The sequence below is a fragment of the Thalia democratica genome, chromosome 8, assembly GCF_965202585.1.
Source record: "Thalia democratica chromosome 8, ktThaDemo2.hap1.1, whole genome shotgun sequence".
Taxonomy (NCBI): Eukaryota; Metazoa; Chordata; class Thaliacea; order Salpida; family Salpidae; genus Thalia; species Thalia democratica.
This window is the reverse complement of record NC_139172.1, coordinates 9,031,576-9,050,590: the sequence shown is the minus strand read 5'-3', so window position 1 is coordinate 9,050,590 and position 19,015 is coordinate 9,031,576. Positions and strand designations below refer to the sequence as shown.

At 26.0% G+C, this 19,015-nt stretch overlaps 1 protein-coding gene across 2 annotated transcripts; it reads right to left on the bottom strand.

Annotated features, from left to right (window-relative positions):
• LOC145842219 (polyunsaturated fatty acid 5-lipoxygenase-like) lies at positions 1-18,796 on the bottom strand. 2 transcript variants are annotated; one of them, XM_082949633.1, is made up of 15 exons: positions 18,733-18,796; positions 12,816-12,880; positions 12,169-12,355; positions 11,300-11,428; positions 10,857-11,102; positions 10,121-10,211; positions 9,807-9,963; positions 8,668-8,931; positions 7,793-7,982; positions 7,023-7,103; positions 6,769-6,881; positions 6,252-6,371; positions 2,014-2,148; positions 649-747; positions 1-243 (listed from the first exon to the last, which is right to left on the bottom strand). In XM_082949633.1, exons 2-15 carry the CDS (start codon positions 12,846-12,848, stop codon positions 64-66), a joined length of 2,025 nt encoding a protein of 674 aa, XP_082805759.1. In that variant the 5' UTR covers positions 12,849-12,880; positions 18,733-18,796; the 3' UTR covers positions 1-63. The 2 variants fall into 2 exon arrangements, with proteins under 2 accessions (XP_082805759.1, XP_082805760.1); XM_082949634.1 differs by lacking the exon at positions 18,733-18,796 and adding an exon at positions 16,695-16,749.
• Between the last annotated feature and the right edge of the window lie 219 nt (positions 18,797-19,015).

The following is a 19,015-nucleotide window of genomic DNA, read 5'->3' as shown; positions in this document are numbered from 1 at the left end:
AAATATGTTAAAAAAAATCAATATAGTATTAAGGCAATAAAAAATTGATTAAGGGAAGTTAAACTAAACTCCAACGCTATTCGGAATATTTCTAGGCATTTGATAAGTGTATTTACGAAACGCATTTTTATTTCTTTCCTCAATCTCAATGTCGAGTAACTTGAGATCACTTTGAAATTTGTTTTGAATAACTTTCGCTTCATACTCAAAAAACCATGTTTCAAGTACATCACCCAAATAATCCTGAAAGTCATGAAGTTTTGATAAAACATAAAAGTTTAAATAAAAAATTCAAGATAGTTTATTAAATTATATAATAAAGGCTAGTTTATACATTATAACTAAAGCAAGTCAATTTTTTTAGGAATTAAAAGCTAGAATTAAATTGTGAAAATCATTTAAGATTTCATCTAAAAATATATTTTAATACTACTTATAAGCTAATACATAAACTTATTTTATCATGTAGTTTTACACAAAAAATACTTTTTATCTAATGATAAACTATAATCACGGAAAGCTTTTACAAACTTCGTTTATAATACTTTACAATTTTGTGAAATGCATTCGTATTTATGTTTTTATTTATAAGTGTATTTTAAAAAACGAGTGTAAAGTTTTTTCCAAACATAACATTTTACAACATACCTGATCTTCAAAATACTGAGACAAAGCGTACATAGTAGCTAGATGCGGTACAACCAGTGAACCTCTTGGTAAACTCTCCATTATTCTTTTCATCGTTCCCTTAAAAATGCAAAACATTGAATTATTTTTATATTCAGTTTTATTGGTTTCTTATCTATCAAATCAATCTATCAAAAAAATAGTTTAACAACTTTTAAATGATAGTTCTGTTATTAAGAAAGCTTGAAACTTATTTACACGCCACACAAAATATTCAGTAAAAACTAGAATTTCTAAACGAAAACTGAAATAATATAATGCAATTTTTACTTTAAAAAAAAAAAACTAATTTCTGGTATAAGTGTTTCTGGTGAATTATTTTCTTAATATTGAGAATATGAAAATAACTTGTAAATAAAAAAATAATTTAAAAGTTTGTTTTTATCCCTGTTCTTACTAAATAGGACACCATTAAAGCCTTATGAATTTTTATTAGCTTTAGTTTTAAATGTTTCAACTGCAAAAATAATATTAACATTTTTCTATAAAAAGGATATCTAAAAAATTTAGTTATGTTAATAAAGTTATTTTTATTCTAAAAACAAAAACATATTTTTATGTTTTTTTAGTTTTTAAATGAAATACCTTTTTATATTTGAAACTTTAAACATAATTTTCGACTAGGAGAATGTGCAATTAAAAAAATAATATTTTTCATATAAACATTAAGGACAAGTTTTCATTAAATTTTGTATTCTTAGTATTTTTTAGTGTTTTATAAGTATATCTTGTGTTTTCAATAAATATTTTTTTAATAATTCAGCTTTGGACAATTCGTTTTACTATCTATTAAAAACTGCATAATTAATTATTAAAAATTATCTAAGGTATCTAAATTATTTATATAACAACAGGAACTTTAGTACGAGTTTTAAGTTCAACTTCTAATTTATGTCTCTTAATTGATTAAATAGATAAAATACATTTAACTGTAGTATTCTATTAACAATTGATACAATGATAAAACAAAACAATTTATTTTTACTTTACTTCTTAATTTTGTTGTTATGTTCTATCAGTTTGAATTTTTACTTTATATACCAGTAAATTGAAAAAAATATTTCTGATTTTATTTTATCACTTTTATTTCACAATTAAAAGCTAGTTTTTAAAGTAAAGTTTTTCGTTATATAATCCGTGGAAAATTGATATATTGAACTTATAGTTATCAACTGCAATATTTTGGTATATTAATCATTAAAAGGATTTTATATAATCTATTCAATTTAATAAACAACTGCAAAACTTAAATAAAAAAAATGTTCAAATAATTTTGTTTTACTTAAAACTGTATAAATGTAATAAAATAATAATTTTGAATCAAACTTCTCCTTTCTTATGAGGAGGCAGCATCATTATAGGAGGGTTCATCGGAATAAACTTGTTGTGATCCCATTGTCCAAAGTTTACAGCCGCATGCTGTGCCGAAGACGTTGCCACTACAACAGTCACAAGGTTAATCTGGAAATATTATTATTATAACATTAAGTACGAAAATATTGATTTTAAAAAGTTTATAATAGCTAACATTTTAAAAATGTTAGTTAAAAAATCAAACGAAAAAACATAATTTAAGTATTTATTTCTATAATTTGGCTTTTGATAAAAAAACCAAGTATTTTCAAAATATTAAAAAAATGTGTATTGGGTTAGTTATAGTTTAGAAACTGTATATTTTACAATCTTTTTTAGTTAAATTTTATAGCTTAAAATTAAAATACATATTTAAACCAGAGTAATATATACAAAACAGCGAGTTTATGTAGAAAAATTTTACAATAATTTTTTTCTGGATTATAATTTATTTTTAGAAAATAAATAGTCAAAATAAAAAACGTTTTATTTAAATAAAAAGTTTTGTTTTGGAAAAAGTTTAATAAAAAATAAGATAGGAAAAAGCTACAATATTTGAAGCTGGAACTTTTTGTTTTTCTAGTACTTTATTTTCTCACATATATTTTTATGATAAAAATCTATTATGTTTATTCGAACCAACTAAAGTAACTAATTTTATTTAGTTATGAATACATTTCAAGGCACCTACTAGCGTAAAAAAAATAAACGCTGCAGAAAATAAACAATTTGCTATGAAAATAAAATATTTTAAGTATCTTAGATAGCTCATTTGGTAGAACGGTGGAACGTAGCACGATGTTAGAACTCTATTCCCTTGTTCAACTCCGGGTCAAAGGATTCTTTTTTGTATTGGACAATAACATTAAACTGTATCTAAGTAGCGTACGACTCTATAGTCAAACATTTTTTTTGTGCACCAGGTCCTATAACCAAATATTGTGATCGCTTTTTCTTTTTCGTTCAATAAGAGTTATATGCCGAAAATGTAAGCGCTTATAAACAAGACTACATTTCATAATATTAGATATTTCATCAAACATTTAGTACAGGGGTTCCCAACCAGGGGTGCTCGCACCCCTTGGGGGTGCGAGGCAGCATTCCAGGGGGTGCGAGATGGCTTTTCATTTTTGTATAATAAATAAAGAGATTTTTACTCTCTGATAAAGTTTATAAAGTAAAAAAGTACATTTTGTTATAAAAAGAAATTAGTGCTAATTTTCTGAATAAATTAATTTTATCAATACGTCATAGAGCAAGAGAGCTTTTCTAGAAGTAATTTCATTTAATAGCTGTTAGTTTAGAATTTACTTTCAGTAAAGCTTTCTTAGAGTTTTACACCTGTGAATTTTTTATCATATATTCTTTAAATATTTAAATTTCTTAACTGGCCATTAATGATAGAGCATCTATCTTAATTAAAATACTTAGATTAAAAATTAGTATCTTCAGCAGGTTTTTTATTAGCTGTTAAGAACAGGTTCTGTTAAGTCTATTACATTTATAATCTTTTGTTAAGCTTAGTTGTGCAGAAAACTGTGCTTAAAGATTTAACATCAGTAAATTGTAAAGTTCACAGCAATTACTGTATGTTATACCATTTAAGAAAACTTGTTTTTAGCTTTAGTGAAACCAATTTTTATAGATCAGCAAAAGTATTCAATGCATCAACTTTATTTCTATTCTTTTCTTTTTTGAACTTTAACAGTTTACTATTTTCAATCTACTTTTTTCTATTTATGTTGTAAGTAATGATGTACCGGACCCGGATTCGGACTTTTTTTTCAAATTAGGATCCGGCCGGACCCGGATAGTTTTTTCAAATTAGGATCCGGCCGGAACCAGACCCGGATATTTTTTTCATATCAAGATCCGGCCGGATCCGGATATCAGACAAAAGTGGCAATATCCGGCCGTATCCGGACCTGGATAGTGAGTTTTATTATAAAAAATAATAAAAATTATTTTACATTATATACATATCATAAAAATTGGTCCAGCTCAAAAAAAAGTAAAATCTAGAGAAATCTAGGGAAATTCATGATTTTTTCAATTTTATTTAGGGAAACCTAGGGTTTTTTTTGAAAGTTGCAAAAATCTAGGGATACGGGAACCCTGTAAAGTGAGTACAAACTAGCCTGAGTCAGAAAGAGGTTTTTAAAAACTGAAAAAAAAAAATTTAATCTTATAATAAGTAGAACAGCTAGCCACAAGGTTGACAATTTTAGGTAATATTTACAATTAACAATCTGAAATCAAGTTCTTGAACAAAATTGACTAGAAAATTACAAAATATTGAAAACTGGAATCAGCTCAAACTCATTCAAAATCTAAAAGAACACTAGCCTGAGTTTTTCAAAAAATCTTAAAACTAGCCTGAGTTTTTATAAAAAACTAAACTAGACTGAGGCGGCCTAAGATTTTCGAAAATTCCCAAAAATTTTCAAACTAGCTGGGTTGCCACAGTTTAAGTCAAAAAAAAAAAAACTAGCTAGAGTGCGTATAAATTAGCCTGATTTAGAATGAGGTTTTTAAAAACTGAAAAATTACTTTAATCTTATAATCAGTAGAACAGCAAGCCATAAGGTTGACAATTTTGCAGTGAAGTTTTTAATTTTACAACATAGGTAAAGAGTTGCATTTCTGAAATGTTTATTTCATAGTTTAAATGTAAATGTAAACAAATGTAAATTAGTCACATGTACAAAATGAGTCAATCACGGTAGGTGTTTAATTTTAACTAACTAAAATGACTCTTTTTAACTTAAAGAGGGTTTGTTTTTGAAAAAATACTTTTCTGAATGCTCTTTTTTACTAACTAGATCCAAACCGGCCGGATCTCTGTTAGGATACGGCCGGAACCGGATATCAGACAAAAATGGCAATATCCGGCCGGATCCGGACCCGGATAGTGAGTCCGGTACATCACTAGTTGTAAGCATACAAACTTTTTTGTATTTGCTTTTATACATATCTTTTGACAATTTAAGACTAAAAATCTTATAATTTTTTGAAATCTTTATTATTTTGAAACCTCCTAGCTGCTAATAGTTTTGAAAACAAAACATTACATAAGCTTAACATAAAACAGCTGATTTTTTTTTAAGTACATATATTCATAAAAAAATGTATAAAAAGTTTTTTTTTAAGTTTAAGCCTAATATTTATTACTTTTCTAGTGCTTTTTCCTCACTTCGATATTTTTTCAAATCTTAAAAAACTAAGTGACGAAGTTATAGGCTGAAGCAATGTTTTTGTATGAATTTTATGAAAAAAAATGTCTTAGTAATTGACTTTTTTATTTTTTTATTAGAATACAGTTTATTTAATTAGTACTCAATCATGTCAAAGATAAGGAAGTGGAATGATAGTTATGTTCAGTTTTACTTGCACTGAAACAGTTGAACACTGAAATGTTCTTAAATTTCTAAGTATTTTAATTTTGTTAATACAGTACACTATCATAAAAATTAAAATAAAAAAATATTAAATAATGAAATTAATGACTACATAATCAAATTGTTAATAAATAGTTATAGCATATAGTTTTAGGGGTGCGAGATCAAATAAAGAGACTTTAGGGGTGCGGGGCATCAGAAAGGTTGGGAACCACTGATTTAGTATCTAAAAAGAAAAAAAAATATTTTTAACAAACAAAAATCAATCTTGAAAATGTATTTCATAGATAAAATTGTACTTTGCATTTGAAAGTTGTTTAAATTTACAATCAATTATTTGTAGTAGTTATTTTAAAAATAATCCTTTAATAATTTAGTTTAGCGAATAGTTTGATTGATTGATTATTTTGAAAGTTTAAAAATAATTAATTTATAAGGCAGCTTTCTTAATTAATTACTAAGGTTATCCAATCTATAATAGCATGGTCTACTTTGAATTTCCATAAAATATAACAGTTCAAACAAACCGAATAATAATTTTCCTATACCTCTGAGTTAAATAAACTAATTGAAGTATTAAAATGTAATAATAACAAACATTTATGTTTAAAATACTTTTTAAAGTATTTTTTTAATAAAAACAATGTTAGTTATTCTTTAAAGTCTTTAGTAGAAGATTTAAGAACCCTAACTAGTTTGTTGAAACTAGTTTGTTGATTTAAAAGTATAAAACTTATTATTTTTCTAAGCCTTTGATTTTTTTTTGTTGCTGAAGTTTTTAATATAAACTTTTAGACAGTTCTGATAACTCACAAGTTCTTCCCTGGTTTTAAACTCGCTAGGTACTCCTCTTGTGTTTTTATCCTGCCAGCCAAATCCAAAAAGTGCAGACTCATGAGCAAATTCTTGTAGTTCTGAATCTTCTACTATGTCCTATTGTCGAAAATAATTTTTAAAAGCTAAAAGAATAACATGCACTAAATACAGAAACTGTGCCAAAAAACAAAAAAAAAAAAACTATCATAAAAAGTTAATGTAGTTAACAAGAATGGTAATCTAATTATCGTAGTTTTTTGAGAAATGTTATCAATTATTTTTTATAATAATATATGTTCAATTTTTAGTCTATTAGTTAGTTGAAATAAGTTTGAAGTAAAAAAAACTTAGCTTAATGGTTATCAAAACTGTTTTTAAATAAATTTGTAACTGTTTTGTTCATAGGTGTTCTTTATTATAGTTATTGTAACTTTGAAAATTTTATAAAAAGCTTCTGAGGCTTGTTTAAAATGAAAGAACATATTAATTTTATTTATGTAAAACAGTGATTTACTTTGTCTGACTTGTAAAACAGATTAACAATTCCAGTAATGTAGTTTCTGATGATTTCCCAAACCTTCATGGTATCCTGAGCATAATGGTATTCAGGTATTTTGTTTGCAACACCTTTTAAATGTTTAAGCACATTAAAAATTTTTTTTGTAGTCTGTCATTTTAAAAAAAAATTCGAAATAAAACACTTTAAAGCTTTTTTTATAAATAACTTTAAATGTAATAAAAACAAAAACAATAATAAATGAAAAATACCATATTTGTGCAATACTTTTGGTATATCCAAATCATCTAGAGTGAGCTTTTTGTAGAAAGTCGTTATTACGGAGAGTGAATCTAAAGTTACATAATTGAAGAGTCGTTTTTTAAGTTAATAACTGTTTTTCCAACAATAAAATTAAAATAAGATATGCTTTATTTTCTGTATATTTTATTTAGACCTCAAACATCAAGTTAATTTATTTTATTGCAAAACAGTAATGTTTGGTATCACATTTTAAAAACTAAGTATGTTATTTAATTTTATCAACTTTTTTTGTATGAAAACTATAGTTAATTGTGTAATCTTTAACCAAAATTTTCACCATATTGATGCTTGTTTAAAAATATTAAAAGTTATCTCAACTTTTTATCGCATAAAAACCTTTGATATTTATAACTTAATTTGTATAACATATTAGCAGTAATACTTTAAAAATTTCTTCAGTGTTTTTCCACTGAAAATTTAAGTAAGTTTAAAGAATCTTATAATATCTATTTGTTTCAAATACTTTTTTACTTTGACTTGATAGTTATTAAGCTCAAAGTACTGTTTTGACTTTAGGTTACCGGTACTATAAATGCATATTAATTATATAAAAACAACAGATATAAACGCAATGTCTTATGATTTAGTCTACGTAAACCAAACACAGCCTTAATTTTTTGAAAGAAAGGTTTAGCTTGGTTTTAGTAACAAAATATTAATTTATTTTTTCAAGTTTTTTTTATTATGCCTTTTTAAAATACTGCATAACTAAGCTAACCAAAGCTAAGAACATTTATGAAAGAGTCCTTAGGTATGAGAACTTCTCTTCCCTTCTGATTGACACTATTGACAGTTCGAAGGTGGGGCCTCAGCAGCTTGTATATCGGATGCGAGGTTGACAGGCATCTGAAGGCAGCAACCATGAAGGGTTCAGGAAAACCATGCGTACACAGGTAGTGATATTTCCACTGAAAAGTAAAATTGTAATGCGTTGTAAATAATGATAACAGAACTGAAATTTTTGTAAAACAAAAACTTTTCTTCAATCAAAAATGTTTTACAACTCTGGTGCAGAATAATTTTATTTACATAAGAGATAATTTTGAAATATCTTAAAAATTTAGTAATTTATAAAGTCAACTTAAGATAGAATATTTAAAATTTAATAGTGATTAAACATCTATCAAACATTTTATTTGGTAGGATAAGCCGTACAACATCCTAGTATATACTATATGGTTAGAAAAATGAATAGTGAGCCAGACGTTTATACATTAAATCTCCAAGATCTAAATATCAAATAAAACATAAACTACTAGTTGTTGAAAACACTATCCAAAAATTTTGAATAGCAAAGTATACTTTTTTTTGTCAAAAATTACTTTTATAGTAAGAATTTCAAATCTGTTAAAAATTATACTACTTAACACTAATAATTCATGAATAATTTAAATGACTTTCTGCCCTAAATTAAACTTTTTTTTGGTAGTATTATTGTTATTATAAACACTGATGAACTAGTTTCAACTGAAAATGTTCAAAAAAGGGTTATTAATACTACACAACAAAGTAAAACATAACAGAATATTTTATTTAATTTGAACGTCTCTTTCTATCAGAATTTAATTTAAAAGGAAAAAAGTTATTAGTCACCTCGTGTATCGAAACCATACAGTTTCGAACCCACATTTTCGCGAGCAACCAATCAAGTGAACCTTCATCTGCAGTGAACAAATAATCCCTGTCGTTCGGCTTCAACTGGATGCAAATTGGAACAAACTTGTCTTTATCGTTCACGTAGTACAAGCAAATAGCGTGCGGCACTTCACATGGTTCTCCGTCTTCCTTCGGGTTGAGAACCATCCCGCTGTTTTCAGTGAACATTTCATGGAAGTCCGCTAAGTAGAGCTTTTCTGCCTGCATTATAAAAAGTAGGTTTTACTAAGTATTAATTAAATAACAGCTTAATAAGAATATACAGCTTTAAGCGCATTAAATAAAGTTTCTGAAGAAACCATCTTTATTTTTATTACTTCACCAAAATTACCTTTGATATTCACCATCTTTATTTATTCGGTTAATAAAATACTTAGAAAAACAAATAAAACTAAAAATATTTTATGTAAAAACCTTGATAAGTTTTTGAGATAGTTTTTAGTATAAGTCTTTTTAGAAGTTAATTTCAGAATAGATAAAAACTTTTGTTTAGAATAACCATAGGAAAATTGATACCTAAATTGTTTGTAAAGCAATGCTTAACTCATACCAATTTTTAGACTTAAATATCAATTTTTTTTAATTTATGTTAGTTTTGTATTGTAGATTTTAAGTCTTATGTAATATTTTTCAATTATTTTTGTAATTACCTTTATATTTGTAAAATTTTATTACTAAGTTATTGATTTAGATTAAAACACTATTGATTATAACTTATCACTTCAGCTATAATTGTGTTATTAGTATCACGCAATTTATGTTCTGAAGCTATAGGTATAGTTTTAGTATAAGTTTAAGAGTATTAATGATTAAATTCGGAACAAGAAAAGTTGGTAAACAAAGAAGTATGTTAATTTATAAAGATAGAACAACTTAATGCCCTTGTCTGTATTCCTAACCTATTGTTTTACTACGTAGATGAAGACCATACATAGATCAAGGGTTTCAATTTATATTCAAGTAAACACAATTTTTAAATTGAAATAAGCTAGTGTTGTAGCTTCAAATTTAACTAGCTTAGAACCAGTAAATTAATACTATTTTTGCTTCTACTGTTAAATTTGAATATATCTAACTTTCATTTCACTTTTAAGTGATTTCCCATAACCGATCAAATGTTTAACATCATCATCCGTCACATTAAAATACTCAGGAATGTGCTTCATAATTTTAAATGACAAAGGGTAGATTCCATTCAACGTTTGCCAACCAAACACCTCATCCGTTTTCCAGCTGTAAAATCAAAGATATTACTTAAAAAAAGCTAATTAGATTTAATTATAAGTCAAATATGTTGCTAATAGTTTTCAAATTATTAAGTGTTGTAAAAATATTATATCTAAATATTAAACTTATATATTAGTATACGGTTTTATTTAACAAAACTTGCTTAATATACTCATGACATTGTTGATTTGCATCATCCAACGAAGTGTGGTACAAGTGGTAGTCTTCTAAGCTATCAATTGGAAATATTTTTTCTGAAAACACATGTTAAGTTTTAAATTATTTTCAAAGTTATCTCTTTCAATAACGATACCAAGTATTTAAAAGATTTGAGAAGTTTGAAGAAATTTCATTGAATGTATAAACTAAAAAGTTTAGATATATTTTCTCAAAGATAATTTTCAGGCTCAAAATTTTTTATTTTAACATAGGCTTATTGCATACTTACTATCAAATAGGCTTTTGCTTAGTTTATTTATCTTATAGTATTTAAATTTCTTTTTTTTTTTAAGTGATTTTATTATTGACAAGTTTTTAAAATTTTCATAGTTATGCAAGTTAAAAACTTACCAGCTTAATTTGTGGTCAAAACAATTAAAAATAATAAATAAAAAAAGTATACAATGTAAGCATTTTATTTCGTAAAAACTTTTTAAACAACATATGGTCATGCATACGTTACAGCCATATAAGGTTTATAAATTTAAGTTTGTTTAGTCATGGCTAATATAGTTTTTGACCATACAAAGCAGTACTATGATACATATGTAAAATTGTAAATTTATACTATTCAACAGTTGTAAATATGCTTATTTTAAACTAAATTATGTAATTTTTAAACCTAGTTTATACTGTAGTTTATGTTTTAAACTTAACAGTAAAAAAGTTTAGTAACTAACCCTTTAACATCTTAAATATAATGTTTAGCGTCGATGTTAAGAAAACGCTGTCATCGCCGTCAGATCTGTTAGACCTCCTCTTTAAGAACCCAGGCAGGTCTTTGTAACTTTCCGCCACTATATGGTTGGTCAAGCCGTCGTGTGCAGTTTTCTCACTGTTCCAGCGCATAACTTTTTTTATGTCGTTCAAGTTTTTCTCGCGTTGTTTTTTCACGAGCCCGTTCTGTACTTTCTGTGGCAGCTCACCTAGGTTTTTGTTTTAAATTTTTAAGCTTAATGTTTTAAAGTAGTTTGAAATGGCTTCAGGTTTAAAACAAATAGTGTATGGTTTTAAGGTGTGTGTAATAAAATATTTTTAAAAGTCTTTTTTGGAACAACGTAAGATTAACATTATTTCAAACAAAAAAGAATAATATATAACTTTACATAAAATATACACTTACTATCAGGGCCAAGTGCACTAAACTCTTTTTCGATCATTGTATATATAGGAAAAACTTTTTCAGTGCCTTTGTACACAACTTTTATGTAATCACACGCTAAATCATCCACAAATATTAAGTGCTTTACTTCTATAAATTATAAAATATAAGATATTTAAATACTTATTTTAATTTTATAAAATTATCACCCAATATATAATAAGAGTATTTGCTCATTCAACATAATAGAAAATTAAATCTGCTGTTTTTGTTCTTGTTAGTTTATCGATTAGCTATAAATTTTAAAAAGATTAAATAAGTTTAGCTTTATCATTTAAAATTTAAAACGTAATTGTAGAAACAAAAATGTAAACTTATGCTAGCAAAATTGTTTTAATGTTTTTTTATAAAGTAGTGTTAAAATTTACGTTAATGTTTACTTATGTTATCTATAAAGAAATCTTTATAACTAACCAGTTGTGTTTAAATTGATTTATACTCACTGTTTTATATTATAAATGATGCATTTATGTGTACTATAATGTTTAAAACGAAATCAAAAAAAATATCTAAAAAATTTAAACATAAAAAAAATAGAAAATGTATAACTAGGCTAACAAATGAATAGTAATATTATCAAAACGTATAATTTTTTTTGTAGAGTTTTCTTATTTTATTGTTTAATATTTCCTTATAATACTTCAATAAAACATATACTCTGGCAAAGCAGAATCCTTATTTTTTTATGATAGTTCACCAGTATACATTTAAGTGGTTAGGTTTAAAACTTGATATACACGATATCTAGTTTGTTTTTATTATTTTCGACTGTCAAAAAAACTTTAATCTCAGTTGTCATATACAGTTTAAATATGTATAAAGAAACTAACTTATGTTTACAATGCATGGCATACCAACGTCAAGCAATTCAACATTGAATATATCAACAGATCCCTGCTCGAAGTTGTCATAAAACGAGTGGTCAAGTTCCTTCCATTTTGTCACAGACCCCTTATCTCCGACTAACTGAATCTTAACTGTGGAGTCCGTTCCACCTTTTTTATATCCATCACTAACCTAATATTTGTTTTATAAATTGTTTTGATTTTAATGTTGTCAAAAAATCAATAAGTAAAAAACAGCTTTTCTTTGTTGTAAGCTGTTAGTATTGACTAAAAAACTTTAAATTAAATAAACTAAATTATTTTTAGCGAAACATTGTGTTTAACTTTTATAACTAGTAGAATTAAAAACAACATAAACTTTCTAAAATAATTATACATGCCTTGTTTAGTAAATTTTATAGTTTTGATATTTAACATACATCGAAAACCCTTGAACTTTAAAAAATTAATTGAAGTGTTTATAAACACAATTTTTTTACTATATAATAAAACTTTAAATCTTTCATATGTTTCCAATATCATATATTAAATTTCAGTACATGCTTTTTTTACATAAAGTTTTATAAACTGTTATAATAAGTTTGAGTTTATTATTTAGCAAATTAAGTTTTTGTTTATCTGTTTTGACTTACCTTAACATGAATTTGATAACTTGTCTGATCCATTATCAATGTCTACGAGTCAATTGTTTTCTTAACTAAATGAAAAAGTTGTACATATAATTCAAAATACACGTATATGGATGTAAAAAAATTTTAACATGTTAGTTAGATTGTATATTTTTATTTATACATTTAAGAAATTATACGAATAAATTGAACAAAATATATTAAGTAAATTTTGAAAGTTCATTTGAACTGTGTCTATGTACTTTTATTTACATAGAAGATTATAGTCAAATAATTTTAGTAATTTCATTAATACTTTTAAGTAACACAAAAACAAAACTCTATAACTAATTTATATAGTTATAGTATTCAGTACATCAATTTACATAAGTATACTTAAGTTATAGTCATACCGGAAGAAACGTTATTTAAAAAGAATTAATCATTAAACTATTATTAAATAAAACTTTTTACTTAAAGTTCAAACAAGTTTATACCTAACAAATCTGATAGCTTTATAAATTTAAGAAATTAAATAACATTTTTGAAAATTTTTCCTCAAACGAAATAAAAAGTATTCACCCTAAAATTTTGTTGAACATACATAGTTTATCAAAAAAAGTACTTTGATCTGTTTAATGTGTTGATACTGAGTAAGTTTGAGAACGGTTCTTAAATAGACTTTCGTAAATTTAAAAAATGAAATAACTCTTTGCTAATCTTTTATAAATTTTACAAAAATAGTTTTACTTGATCAATTGTTGTTTCGTTTACTGATTGCGTTCACTTTTTTTTATATGTTAACGATTTAAGTATTTCGAAGGCTAAACTTTAAAAAGTGTTATACTAAATAAATTTCTATTTATTATAACAAAAACCGTTTATTTTTTTAAAAACTAATTAAAAATAACTTGAACTAGTAATTTAAAAAATTAATAATAAATTGTATATACAAACAAATAACTCTTCGTATAAGCCTCAATTTTTGCTGTTGTGTTATTTTTTAGTCATTTATCTAACAACAACAGATTACTAAAAACTGCTTTAAGTATCTCAAAAAAATTTAAAAAAAACTCGCTTACTTACTAAAAGTTTTAATTTAGTCAGCGCCTTTTTTAAACTATTCATTTTTGTTTATAGTAATTTTTATTCTTTTGTTTTATACGAAATTTGACTTCCTTGAAACTTTATTTTTATGATACATAAGACAAAATTATATATAATTGTGTACCAATTTATTCTATTTGTATAATTACACAGTTTATTCTTATGGAATTAATAAACTTTACAACCAAAAGTATTGTAATTAGTTTCCTTAAAAAAAATCAACCAATGCGCTTCTAAATTTTAAAATGTTTTTACTTTTATACCTTCACAATGCTATTATAAATATTTTATTCTTATATAAGTTATTTCATCTTAAGATAGAATCTACAACATTGCTATAATACTTCTTATTATGTTAAGTTAAGTTATAATATTGTTAGTTCAACTAGAATTTACACATTAACCATTTTCTAATACCTATTTTTCGGTAAAACTTAGTTTTTACAATTCTTTCGTTAGAAAATTATTCCTAAACTAAATTTTAGTGGCGACTAAAAAAGGACAAAAGTATTAAGTTTTTTTTTTTTAGTATGTTTATCTACGAATTTGGATTCTGCAAATTAAAGTTTTCTCAGCAGAAGTTTTTAAAATCTTTAAATTTAGTTTGTAAATGGATTTTGAATAAAAAACATCACACTGATTCAATGAAAAAACATCACTGATGTCTTTCAAATTCAAACGTGTAGATTTTTTTTTGAAAGTAAGTTACTACGCATACTTATTTTTTTATTTCAGTTACAAGTTTTACTTGCAATGAAATATTAAACTATTACGCATACTTTGTCATTTAATTTTTCCCATAAGTATTTTAAAAAAAACAATTATAAGATATTGAAGTTTTAAAAACTAATGATCTAAGGGTTTTAAAAACTCTGTTATGTACAAACTAGTTAAAACCCTTCAAAAGTAGCTTTTGCTCTATCACAATAAATAATTAAAATAAGTAAGTATTTGAAAAAACCACATTGTATTATATTTAAGTGTCCATATTATTTGTTTATTTCCTTGGAACTAAAACTTTTATTTTTATTTAAACGCCTCAAATAATGTATATATCTATGTAGTCTTTTTAAAGCTAAACTAAACAATAGAAGTTTTTAAATTATAGTCACTTAAAAAACAAGCATATTATAAATTAAACAAATGACAAGCTTAAGCATAAAAAACAAATTAAACACATAAAGATAATCATAAATAAAAAACTTTATGAAATACGAAGCTTAACTTATGTTTTAAATACACTATAAAAAATAAGATGATACTCAGTATAATAATATGAAAAAAAATTATTAGATAATCAACATTATGTTTCTGGATTACTTTTAAATTTCAAAAACTTCATATATAAATAAGTAATTATTGATCTTGTAAATCTTATTTTACTATAAGTTTATTTATAAGGTATTATTTAGTCAAAATTTTATAAAAGTGTTAGTTGCAAAAGCTCTAAATTAATATTGATAAATTAACGGTGTATTTTGCTGCTTGCGAAATGCTTTTCTGTTAAAAACAACTTCAAAAGTTGTTCTTAAGACTTACAATAGAGTTCTTAGTCAAGTAATTAATTTCATATTTTTAATTAAAATATTTTTTGTTAATTACAACATTTACTTGTTTAACTGTTACCCGCGAGTAACTTTTTAAAGAAAATTGACATGTATCTTTATAAAAGGTTGCCGACCCTTGTTATATAATAATGAATACTTAGATAGCGTGATTAGCCTTTAAAAGTCTTTTTATCTTTTTTTAATTTTTTTATCACAAATAAATAACTATTAGTTTTAATAAACTATCAGGATGAAAATCAGAACTCTACAAACTAAAGGTATTATAAATAAAGACTTAAGTTGGAAAATAAGCAATCATGAGGACAATCTTTATTTGCCTAATAAAAAATAAAACACTATTTGTCTTATTTATTTAGTGAATGTCAAAGTATAGCTAATTGAATATTATTTACATCTTTTAAAGGTTTGGTAAAGTTTATCATATTGAACTAATGAATGTATTTAAACACAGCTAATTAGTGCTTTTCAACCCCTTAAGTTTTATAGTAGTTCAATTGCTAATTATGAGTTACACAGTAACTAGCTGACAAGCAAATAAATAGATAAATGTAAAAAATGTTTTAAATCTAATCTATTTTAAAGTGCATAACATTAAAAAATTAAAACAATCTATTTTCTAATAGATATATATTTTTTTAATACAGACTCAAGTATAATTAGTTCGCTACTTTTTTATAGTTCCCAATAGATTAAATATATACTCATCTTAAAATTGCAAAATAAATTTTTTTTTTTTAATTTTTATTTTAGCAAATAAAAACTAAAATTAGTTTATTGTTTTTAAAATGATTTAATTTACATAACTGTTTATGAATTTTAAATAGTTGTTTTAAACCACCAACAACTATAAAAAAGAAAAACAGTTAGTTTGTAAACTTTTTCCAAAAACTACTCGATTTTTTTACAAACACGTTCTATGTTCATATATTTTTTTATTATACTTTTTATTTTGATATTATTAAAAACTGTAGTCTAGTATCAAGTCAATATAAGTAAATGTTCATTTAAATTTTGCTTAACTGTATTTCACTACTATAAATTCTACTGGGAATTAAATCTAATTGTTCAGCATCAAGTGTGATTCATTATAATTAAACAGAAGCAGGTAGTGTTTCAGTTACTGTTAAAGTTTGTTTTTTATTAGCTTTGTTGGTAAAAATAGTTTTCACTTAATTATAAATTCTACTAAAACGTACAATAAAATAGGTGACAAGCAATAAAAATTTACAGTTGAATTAAAGCTAGTAGTTTAATAGTCTTTTTTACTAAGATAAAGGTATTTTGTGTGCAAAAGATACCAATTGTCTATGATAGTATTAGCTTTTACCATAAAACATGTAATAAGAAATATTAAAAAAAAACATTTATGAACCAATAATCCTTGGTGAAAGATTAGACTTCACGAAAACTTAATTGTTTAAAGTTTTAACATTGTATAACTTATAATTGTCAAACAAACATGGTAAGATAGTCTATTATTTAAAAAAAAAGTTTATTATCTACTTAAATATAATTATATGACACTTGTATTTAAAACATACATACAATAATTAATTGATTTTTATATATTGTTTTAATAAATTACTTTATTATTACATAAAATTTTTAGGGTTTATTACTCAAAAGCGTGTTAACTGACATGGCAAACACGACATTAGCGGACTTGTGGTTGGAAAGAAAGTTTGTCAGCACGAGTTTCTGCCCCGAGCTGCAGGAAAGCAACAAGTGGAAGACCAGAAACGCGGTAGTATTCCAGCAAACTCACACCCGCTGCCTGGCCGTCGTGTTCAGCAAGAAGAAGTTCAACAAAGTGAAGCAGAGCAGCGACGAGAAGCTGGCTCTCATTCCCGGCTTTTACATGTGCGACACGACGGGAAAGTTCAGCAACGAAAAGCGCGCGTACACCATCAGGATCAAGGTGTTTCCCCTCGGAATCTGCGAGCTGCCGTCTTTCGTGTGGTACTTGGCAGTCAAAAGCCAAAGCGATCGACTTCAGCTTTTGAGAGTCCTTCAAAAAGGAAACATCTACAAACTGAGTTTGGATTCTTTGACGACGTCGGTCGATGTCAAAATAAAGGTGACTGAATCGGCGAAAAAGTTTTATTTGAACGAGCTTTCTCGGTACGTTCTCGTCATCGACCACACAAAAGTGTTGCTCGTGTGCAAGTTGAGTCAAGCAGTGATCATTGCGTGGCCTTTCTCGTGCATCAGAAGTTTTTCAAGCAAAGAACCTTCCACTTTCCACTTGGAAGCCGGTAGGAACGCGCCGTGCGGGGAAGGCGTCTTCCACTTTTCCAGCTGCTCCACAGACGGCGGCTTCAACCTTTTTGAAGTTCTGCAAGAAAAAACATGCGGTTTGGTGAAACAATGCTCGAGCCCGCTCAGCTCAGCGCAGGTTCCACCGGAGAAACCTCCCAAAAAGTCAACAGTGACCCCGAGAAAGAAAAACGTTGCCGGCTCGCCGCGAGGTCCCACTTACTCCATCATTTTAAAAGCTCCGAAGAGCAAACGAAAAGATGAAGAGAGCCCGAAATATCACCTTGATCCTCCGTTGCCGGGCAGAGTGTTCAGATCTCCGCTGATGCAGACTTCAGGGTCTGATTACGAGAAGGACCTGAACGACTTGGAAGGTTTTCTGTCTCATCTTGAGACGTTGTCGCCGACTCGCAAGAGTTCTGTGAAGGAAGAGCGAGAAGAAAAGAAGGATGTTCGCACCCGGAGGAAGCTGAGTTTTAGTGGAGAGGATAACGTCGGTGTTTATATGTCGTTTGATGGGGAGAGAAAATAAAAACTTGTTTAAGTACAAGCAAATACCAAAACTTTTATTGTACTTTAGTTATAACTTCACCGTGTGGTATTTTGTGCATGAAATACTTTTAAAATAAGTTTATTATTTGAGGTTTACACTTTAGTTGGTATATGTTTAAAAACTGATTTATAAGAATACAAACTAAAAAATTATTCAAAATAAAAACTTCGTCTTTTGAAAATTAAGTTAATACTGGCTATAACTAATTTAAATTTTAACAAAAATAAAGTAATGCAGCAGAAATATTTGTTCAAGCAAACATGTATAAACTAAATTTATGCTGTATATATTTCGCTTAAAAGTACTTTTTTTTTAACTAGCTAAATTAAAAGTCTTAAGTAAGTACAAGAAAAAAAACGTTACTGAAACTGTATGTAGAAGAGGTAAAGTCTTTGAATTTAATTATAAGCTAAAACTTTTTGAAATATACAAAAAAATATATTACAAATTAAAAAACCTTGTTGACTTCTTTCTAATTTTATGTTAAAAAAGTGATGCAGAGCATGATATGCAATTGAAATTGCAAATGGAGACGTATTAACCGGAAATAACGAACATTTATTCTATAAACTGTAAATATTGTAATTTTGATTTCCTAAGCAAAAGAACACGTTTTTAATGCCACTTTCAGTTTACCGAAAAATTTTTCAAATTATTTTAATATTATTGTAATTTAGGTAGTTTGAAACGACAGAAAACAAAGTTCCAAAATTAACCAAATTAAAGAAGCTCTAAGTCAT